The sequence below is a fragment of the Sapajus apella genome, unplaced genomic scaffold, assembly GCF_009761245.1.
Source record: "Sapajus apella isolate SASKATOON/1434 unplaced genomic scaffold, GSC_monkey_1.0 scaffold1632, whole genome shotgun sequence".
NCBI lineage: Eukaryota > Metazoa > Chordata > Mammalia > Primates > Cebidae > Sapajus > Sapajus apella.
The window spans coordinates 2,595-12,388 of NW_022438558.1; the positions used below are offsets into that span (position 1 = coordinate 2,595).

At 52.1% G+C, this 9,794-nt stretch overlaps 1 protein-coding gene across 2 annotated transcripts in view; it reads right to left on the reverse strand.

Annotated features, from left to right (window-relative positions):
• Positions 1 to 17: 17 nt before the first annotated feature.
• Positions 18 to 9,794, reverse strand: part of LOC116546898 (sorting nexin-8) — a 10,961-nt gene continuing 1,184 nt past the window's right edge. The window contains exons 2-5 of one of the 2 annotated variants that reach the window (XM_032273015.1): positions 8,713 to 8,918; positions 5,374 to 5,491; positions 2,667 to 2,788; positions 18 to 226 (exon numbers count right to left, since the gene is read on the reverse strand). In XM_032273015.1, the coding sequence (XP_032128906.1) occupies positions 134 to 226; positions 2,667 to 2,788; positions 5,374 to 5,491; positions 8,713 to 8,853 (474 nt within the window). In that variant the 5' untranslated portion in view covers positions 8,854 to 8,918 and the 3' untranslated portion in view covers positions 18 to 133. Of the gene's footprint in view, positions 227 to 2,666; positions 2,789 to 4,450; positions 5,103 to 5,373; positions 5,492 to 8,712; positions 8,919 to 9,794 lie in introns of those variants that run through there. The other variant, XM_032273014.1, reaches the window with a different exon arrangement.

The following is a 9,794-nucleotide window of genomic DNA, read 5'->3' on the forward strand; positions in this document are numbered from 1 at the left end:
TTGTCTAAAAAAAAACAATGAGAAAACCATGCAAGGGATCGCAGCACAATCCCTGCCACGCAGAGGAGGCAAAATCAATATGAAGGGTTAAAACGATTGTTTCACTGATGAAAAAGGGAAGTACTCATCCAAGTTAGAAAAATACCTTGGCCCTGGTAGCCAGCTTACAGTTCATGAATTCGTCCCCAACACACTGTGCTGATTCCTTTAACTTGTTCTGCACATCCTGCAAAAGGAAAAGAGAAAACTTCACCCTCTTCTACTAGCAACGAGAAAGCTCATGTGAGGCGAAGGTCACCGTGGAGCAGGGTGTCATCCTTCCTTAGGAGAAATACACTTATGTGTGTTGGCTTTGACTTTAGGATGCTGCAGTCTCTTGACTCTCCCTTAGATGTCTTTCTCACTGAACAGGACAGCCTGGCTTGGTTGCAGGAGCAACACAAACCTGCAGCTTCTCTCCAGAGGCACGGCCCTCCATCCGCAGACCTGGGGGCGACTCTCCAGAGGCACGACCTCTGTATCCACAGGCTGGGGGCAGCAGCAGCCCCAGAGACAGACGGCAGATGCCTGAGACCCTGGTAGATTCCAAAAGCGCAATAGAACAGGGCGAAAGTGTCTTCCTTCCTAGGAATGCATCCATGGCACCAGGAACACCAGAGCCCAGGGAGCTGCTGGGCAGATCAAGGACAGGCCCAACCCCCGGCACTGGAGCCCTCTCACCTGAACGAGCCTTCAAATCAGGAGGCACCCAGGAGATACAAAGGGAAACCCTAATGTGCAGCTGCTCACGCATCCAGGAACTCTAGAATTTCAGAGATGCCTTAAACATCATCTGACTCAACTCTCATTTCACAAAAAAAAAAAAAAAAAAAAACACCTGAGGTCAAACGTGTAGTCCCAGCTACTCAGAGCCTGAGGCGGGAGGATTGCTAGCCTGGGTAACATAGTGAGACCTCATTTCTAAAAACAGAAAGGAAGCAAGAAAACTGAAGCCAGGAAGTGACAGATAATGCTATCTATGGAAAGGCCATAGGGAGTGTCCTGCCCCTAGAACAGGAGGGTTGCCCACCTGTGACCCACCACACCCCTCCTCCCGCGGCTCCTCTGCTGAGAGCCTCAGCCCCACCCAGGTCCTGCCACATTCCTCTCTGACAATCCAGATCTCCTTCTAATGGAACGTTTCCACCCCCAGGGCTCAAAAGATCCTATTGCCTGCTCTAGGTATGCCCAGGGGCATCCCAGGGACAGGCCACCCTCCTATAGGGCGAAGTCCCCTCTGCCTCAAGGGAAATGAAGACAAAAGGAACCAAGACTTGTGTGAAGTCAGCCTGGGAGTGGTGGTGTCTTCCTGCAGCAGGGAGGAGGGCAGAGGCCCTCAGGTTCCCATTCAAGAAGGGGTTTCCCTAAAATAGAAGAGAGTCTGGAAACCTCTATTCCAGTGTAGCCCCCGCCTCTCCCCACACAGGGAGAGGGTCCTCTAGGCACAGGCTGAGAGGCAGCACAGAACCCGACTTCCTTGGAGGGCTAGCAGGTGCCTCCTCCTCAGGAAGCAGGAGCTTTGCTGCAGGGTTTTCCTTTGAGACAGGGTCTCACTCTGTCACCCAGGCTGGAGTGCAGTGGCACAATCACAGCTCACTACAAGCTTGACCTCCTGAGTTCAAGCGATTCTCAAGCCTCAGCCTCCCAAGTGACTGGGATTAAAGGTGTGCACCACCATGTCTGGCCTCAGTTCTGTTTTGTTTTAGTAGAGAAGTCTCCCTATGTTGCTCAGCCTGGTTTCAAACACCTGGGCTCAAGAGACTTTCCCACCTTAGCCTCTCAAAGCATTGGGATTAGAGGCATGGACCACCGTGTGCCCAGCCGAGCTATAGCTTCTTTTTTTTTTTAATGGAATTTCACTCTGTCACCCAGGCTGGAGTGTAATGGCACGATCTCAGCTCACTGCAACCTCTGCCCCCAGGTTCAAGCAATTCTCTGTCTTTGCCTCCCTAGTAGCTGGGATTATAGGTGCCCGCCACCATACCCAGCTAATTTTCTTATTTTTAGTAGAAACAGGGTTTCACCATCTTGGCCAGGCTGGTCTTGAACTCCTGACCTTGTGATCCACCCACCTCAGCCTCCTAAAGGGCTGGGATTACTGGTGTGAGCCACCACACCTGGCGCTATAGCTTCTTGACATTCACTAAGGCTGTGAGGCAGCCGCTGGGAGGAAGGAGTCCCACTCGGATGTCTGGCTGAGCACATGTACAAGAAGTTGATTCCCAGGTGCAGGTCTGTGCTGTGGCTCTGACAAGGAGGCTCAGCGTGCTTTCTCAGTGCTCCACAGTCAGACAGGGCTTTGTTTTAAGTGAACACTTCTTCCCATCTGGAGTCTCTCATCTCCCTAAACCCTCCAAACCATCCAGTCTAAAACCTCAAAGTGACCTCAGAGACCCAAGATCTCCACGTAGATTTACAAAATCCTGCCAAGTCAACACCAGGGACACCTCTGAAAATCACATTCAGGCTGTTATCTGGACAGGAAAGAAGTGTTGTCCATGTCATTCCTGCTGGGCGTCCAAACAAGGGACCAGGAGGATAAGAAACCAAGCCTGAGAGAGGAAAGAGCAGCTCCGGAGGCTCAGGGGCTCCTGGGACAGGGATACACACAGGGCGGACACACTCACCGAGCCGCTGAAGGACAAGAAGAGCTTGAGAACCACATCCTCGGAGAACAGGGGGTGCCGTGCCACCAGATTGACAAAGCGCTTCAGAGCTCTCCTCCTGGCCTCGATGAACTCCCTGTCAGCTGGAGGAGTGCACAGGGTCACTGGACAGAGTCCAGGGCAGCCCCTATCTTCCGCTCTCAGAGAGTTCTCAAAGCTCTCCCTAGAGGCGGCGGAGCAACCAGCGACTAGTGGAGGGCACTGGCTGGGCCCCCAGTGCTACCCAGACAACGGGCCTGCAAAAGCTGCCCAGAGCAAGAGCCCCACCCCCAAACCCTGCCTCCAGCCACACACATTTGGGTCCAGGAGCTGCCAGGGAAAACCACAGATCTGCTCCTTTCCATCAAGAGTCCTGTGAACCAAGTGAGTGGTCACTCCGATCACCTCCATTAAAGACACCTTCCATAATCCCTTCCTGGCACTTCTCTCCAGGGAAAAAATGGGTTTTGCTGGCTCCAACACTAAGGCAACACAGGTTTTCTTTTCTTTTTTTAACTCTAATTTTTTCTTGCTGGCACCATCTTGGACTTTTTGAGGTCTTTTTTTTTTTTTTTTTTTGGTTTTGAGACAGAGTTTCGCTCTTATTGTCCAGGCTGGAGTGCTGCAGCACGATCTCAGCTCACTACAACCTTTGCCTCCCAGGTTCACTCTATTCTCCTGTCTCAGCATCTGGAGTAGCTGGGATTACAGGCAGATGCTACCACACACGGTTAATCTTTGTATTTTTAGTAGAGATGGGGTTTCACAATGTTGGTCAGGCTAGTCTCAAACTCCTGACCTCAGGTAATCCTGCCTCGGCTTCCCAAAGTGCTGAGATTACAGGCATGAGCCACCATGCCCGGCCGAGAGTTTCTATTCACTGTGCTTATAGCTCACTCTGCAATGGATCCAGTTACCAATTGCTTCCATTCAGCTTAAATATTTTCACTCCAAAGGGAAAGAAAGTAAAAGCATATATTGATGCATTCAGGACATTTGGATCTGAACACAAACAAAAATGGTATTTAAATACTTTTTGTTTTCTTTTTTGAGACGAAGTCTCGCTCGTCAGGCAGGCTGGAGTATAGTGACACGATCTCAGCTCACTGTAACCTCCACATCCTAGGTTCAAGCGATTCTTCTGCCTCAGCCTCCCAAGTAGCTGGGATTACAGGCATGCACCACCACGCCCAGCTAATTTTTGTAGTTTTAGTAGAGACATGGTTTCACCATGTTGGTCAGGCTGTTCTCAAACTCCTGACCTCAGGTGATCCGCCTGTCTCAGCCTCCCAAAGTGCTGGGATTACAGGTGTGAGCCACTGGCTCCAGGCCTTTAAATACTATTTTTAAGTTATTAAGAAATACAGCCAGGTGCGGTGGCTCATTCCTGTAAGCCGAACATCTTGGGAGGCCAGCATGGGTGGATCACTTGAGGTCACAAAGTTGTACAGCAGCCTGGCCAGCACAGCAAAACCCCGTCTCTAAAAAAACAGAATAAAAGAAAGAAAACAAATAATACAGTTGCTGAGGCCCGCCTTCTGGCTTAAGAGTGGCAGGCTCCTTCCGATTAGGCTGCACTCATAAACGCCAGCACGAGTGGTGCAGTATGTGCGGGTAGTTTCCAGGCGCCGAACACCGGCCAGCGTTCATGGAGTCGGATGCCCAGGTTTGGGCCAGCATCACGCATCCCTGTCACATCCTCCATTCTCTGCTTCCCTGAGCACCCCGTGTGCCCCTCAGCGTGGTAAGAATGATCTGCTCTGTGATGTTCACATGGGGCAGGGAGAAAATCACATCATCAGGCTCTGGGCTGCTTGCTTGCTCAGTGACCCACGAGAGGCAGAAGCATTTATGCACCATTGCATGATTTCAGATGCAGGGAACTGGCCACTGTGTTAGCTCCCATGTTGCATCCCGTCCAGGACACGGCGACTGTGGAAGGGTTGGGAATGGCAAAAAGCCAGCTGATCCGCTCTAAGCACTCGCCTCCCCAGCATGTTTTATTCAGAATTTGAGAAAAGGGCCGATGGAGTGACCAACAGTGAGATTGGAGCTGGCAGCCGCCATGCCTGTGCTCTGCAGCCCCGGGGGACGCAGGCCCTGGGGGGGGTTCCAAGGTCGGCTACCATCTCCCACTGGCCCAAGGCCGTCTTCAGGAAGGGAGGTGAAGGTGTGGCAGCCATGTGCTGTTTTTTCTCTCCTGCAAGACGCAGCTTAGACTTCCTGCTTGCAAAATGTCTGTTCTCTTCCGTGAGGTCACCGAGCGCTCTCCTGGTGCCCATGGCTCAGGCTGCTCCGATGGCTTTGCAGATGCAGACAGAGTAATGCCAGCCAGGTGAGCGCATAGTGTTCCTGGCAGCCCTCTCGGGAGCTCTGGGGAGCCCTCATCACTGTGCTCTGGAGAGGGGAAGTGGGGTTCTGTTTCACAACTGCACAGCAATGCCTTCCCCATGGGTCAGTCATCCAGCCAGAGGCTCCCGTGGGCCCAGGGTGCCAGGTGCCAGTCTCCTGGCCTACACCAAGGCTGGGCTCAAGCCATAGCTCTGCCCCAGATGGCAAAAGGCTTGAGCTTCCCCACAGCTCTGCACCTACCCTGTACAAGAGGGGGTCGATCCCCGAGCCAGGACCACTGGGTCCAGGAGATGGGCTGGCTCCCCCCGCCCCCAATGGGCAGCACGCCTAGCTTTACCTCCCAGCATCCTCTTGGGTGGCAGGGCAGGCACCATCCGGTAGGGGAACTTGTGCAGGAGCATCTCCTGGAAGACCACGAAGTCGTTGTACCGTCTGTACACGGAGGACTTGAAGCGCTGCAAGAGAAGGGCTTGGTGCTTATATCCGACAGTGGAAACTGTGCCGCTTCATCACTTCCCTCAACCTGGAAAACAACAGCACCGAGCGCATCTTCCCTCACCAGGCATCTACTAAAGGAGGAACCCTGTAATGCCTTCATCTATGGCAATGTCACTTTTAAATTTTGTATAGCTCTTAGGCTGGGCGCAGTGGCTCATGCCTGTAATCCCAGCACTTTGGGAGGCCAAGGTGGGCGGATCACCTGAGGTCAGGAGTTCGAGACCAGCCTGGCCAACATGGTGAAACCCCATCTCTAATAAAAATAAAAAATAAAAAATTAGCCAGGCTTGGTGGTGCATGCCTGTAATTCCAGCTACTCGGGAGACTGAGGCACAAGAGTCGCTGGAACCAGGAGAAAGATGTTGCAGTGAGCTGAGATGGCACCACTGCACTCCAGCCTGGGGGTGACAGAGGCTGGATAAGAATAACACATTCTTCATTTCATTCATGCTATTGCAAGCATCACTGTTGTCTGCTGAAATAGCCCCAACTCTCTTAGAACAGACCAAGCGCTGATTATAAACTAATACAGAGCAGACGCTTGATCCAAACATATTTGCTTACAAACTGCATTGTGAACACCACCACGAATACAACTTCAGACTCCACAAGGTTAGCATCCTATTCACTTGAGTAGCCTAATCTGGACCTAATGAAGAGCTTACCCAGGAAACACGCATAAACAATTATTTTTAAAATTAAACATGTATGGCCCGGTGTGGTGGCTCACACCTGTAATCCCAAGACTTTGGGAGGCCAGGGCAGGCGGATCATGTGAGGTCAGGAGTTTAAGACCAGCCCGGCCAACATGGTGAAACCCCATCTCTACTAAAAACAAAAAAAAATTAGCCAGGTGTCATGGCGGGCACCTGTAATCTCAGCTACTTGGGAAGCTGAGGCAGGAAAATCACCTTAACCCAGGAGACAGAGGTTGCAGTGAGCTGAGATCAGGCCACAGCACTCCAGCCTAGGCAACAGAGTGAGACTATCTAAAAAAAAAAAAAAAAAAAAAAAAAAATTAAACATATGATTTGAAGCACAGTGTCCCCACCTCTACTCAGCACACATCTGCTTCACGTTGCATTTCCCAGGCTCCAGCATGGAGGCTGGGCAGGCACATGACTGGAGAACGCACCCGGCAGAGGTTTCCCACCTGGTTGGTGGCTGGCCAGCTGGCCCATGACAGCATCAGGGGGTGACCAAATTGCCCCTTAACAATGTTCCCTACATGGCAATGAATTTACATAAGGGACAGGCAGCTTAGTAAGACTGGCAGAAAGGCCAGCTGCTGGCTCCCTGACAAGGAACAGCGTGTCTCACACACTTAGAGCTGCCTCCCCATAGGCTGCCAGGCCCCAGAAGGAAGGGCTAGCTCACTCCGCTCCCCCATAGCATCCCACCAGCTGGTCCACATCCCCAACTGTGGCCCAGAGGGCCAGGAACCGCGGCAATGCCGGGCAGCAAGGCAGCTTTGACATGGTCCTCGAAGGGAATCCTCCCCTCTCTGACCCCCTTCATCCTTTGCTAGCAGCAGACAACCATTGGAAACGTGTGGCCACAGGCTCTGAAACGCAAAGCAGACGGCAGGGCAGGGAGACCTGCTCGCTCGTCCTTAAGGCCAGGTACGGAAGCTCATGCTTGTGAGCCCAGCACTTTGGCAGGCCAATGTGAGAGGAATGCTTGAGCCAGGAGCTCGAGACCAGCTAAGACAACACAGCAAGCCTCTGTTTGTAATTAAAAAAAAAAAAAAAAAAAAAAAAAAAGCAAGTTTGGACATGGTGGCTATTTCCTGTAATCCCAGCACTTTGGGAAGCCAAGGTGGGAGGACTGCCTGAGCCCAGGAATTCAAGACCAGCCTGGACAACATAGCAAGATCCCATCTCCACAAAAAATATAAAAATTCACTGGGTGTGGTGGCATATACCTTGGTTCCAGCTACTTAGGAGACTGAGGTGGGAGGATTGTCTGAGCCCGGGAGGTTGAGGCTACAGTGAGCTATGATTGTGCCACAGCACTCCAGGCTGAGCAACAGAGCAAGACCCTGTCTGTTTAAAAAAAAACAGCTGGGCGCAGTGCCTCTTGCCTATACTTCCAGTACTTTGGGAGACCGAGGTGGACAGATGACAAGGTCAGGAGTTCAAGACCAGCCTGACCAATATGGTCAAACCCCATCTCTACTAAAATTACAAAAATTAGCCAGGCATGGTCGCACATGCCTGTAATCCCAGCTACATGGGAAGCTGAAGCAGAAGAACTGCTTGAACCTGGAGGTGGAGGTTGCAGTGAGCCGAGATTGCACCACTGTACTCCAGCCTGGGCAACAGAGTGAGACACTGTCTCAAAAAATAAATAAATAAAAATAAACACAAACAAACAAAAAGACACACCTTTTACCCAGGACCATTTGCTCATGACGCTTTTCAAACAAACCCCTGGTAGTGCTGTCCAGCTGGAGCTGGGCTGGGGCCACCCTCTCCCACACGGGAGTGGGCTCTGCTCTGTGCGAATCCCCCAATCCCTGCTGACTCCGCAGCTCCCAAGGACAGTGTTGCCTCATCAGTTACTCAATGCCCAGGACGAACAATGAAAACTCTTACCAGAATCTGTCCTAATGGAACTGAGATAACAAGCAAAGGACAGAGAGAGCCACAATTCCGACGCCAGACAGGCATCAGGCACTCAGTGTCTGTGTCTGATTTGCCCAATATGGGAGTACCCAGCAAGAGGAGGGCCATGTTATTAAAGGGAATTACAGTGACACATATTGATCCTGCCACGCAAATTTGATTCACTGTTTGGGGTCCGTATTGGATGGGGCTGACATTCAAATCCTCAGGGGTTCCCCAGTATTACAAAGCTAAGCTAGTGTGGATCCTGCTTTGTGCTCTGCAGACCATCCGCAGGAGATTCCTAAGAAACAGGACTCCAGAGCAGAGTGGTGGGGAGGACGAACTGGGCCAGGTGGGGATGTGGCTGGGCCAGAGCGAGGTGCAGGGAGCAGGTGCGTGGAAAGTCTGCTCCGCAGCCTGACTCTGCTGCAAGTTCTGGATCTCGCCTGTAAGCCAGGCGCACAGACTCACCCTTCAGCCTTCTTCTGTGGCACCGCCCCTGCCTGGAGGTTTTGAGATGTGACCCTTTTGTCCCCTCCTCCCCGACACACGCACCATTTGCCAGTTACCTGGCTGGAAACCTCATATTCCACATGCTTCAGGAAGAGGCCCTTCTTCTCCGGAATGAGCTCCACCTGCACAGTGTCCCTGGCCAGCAGCTCCTGCAGGCTGTGGGACAGCAGCAGTGGGTTCCCCTGCGGCATCTGCATTCGACTGGGGGCTGGGGCCCGCTGCACAATGGCCTGGGGCTCCACGGCCTGGGGTGTTGGCAGGTCTGCAGGAGAAAGGGGGAATGACCAATGACAACAGCTGCTCAAAAGGTGAACCTTGGCCGGGCACAGCGGCATGCCCCTGTAATCCTGGGACTTTGGGAGGCCGAGGAGGGAGGATCACTTGAGCCGTGGAGTTCACACCAGCCTGGGCAATATGGTGAGACCCTACCTCTACAAGAAATAAAATAAATTGAAAAGTAGAGGCCAGGCACGGTGGCTCACACCCGTAATCCCAGCACTTTGGGAGGCCAAGGCTGGCAGATCATGAGGCCACAAGATTGAAACCATCCTGGCTAACAAAGTGAAACCCTGTCTCTACTAAAAATACAAAAAATTAGCCGGGCGTGGTGGCACACACCTGTTAGTCCAGCTACTAGGGAGGCTGAGGCAAGAGAATTGCTTGGACCCGGGAGGCGGAAGTTGCAGTGAGCCGAGATTGTGCCACTGTACTCCAGCCTGGGCGACAGAGCAAGACTCCATCTCAAATAAATAAATAAATAAATAAAATAGAAAAGGGGAGCCTCCCTCTGCTGTGTGTTAGCTCAGCATGTGGACTCTGGCCCAGCAAGTCCCATCCTGAGCCAGGCACACTCATTCTTTCACACTACAAAGTCAACACTGGGGGTACGTTCTTTTCTTCAAAAAAATCATGGTGGTCAGGCACCATGGCTCATGCCTGTAATCCTAGAACTCTGGGAGGCGGAGGCTAGAGGATCGCTTGAGCTCAGGGGTTGGAGACCACCCTGGGAAAGACGGCAAAACCCCACCTCTACAAAAAATGCAAAATTAGCCAGGCATGGTGGCTCACTGGCTAAATTTATAATCCCAGCTACTCGGGAGGCTGAGGTGAGAGGATCACCTGAGCCTGGGAGGTCGAG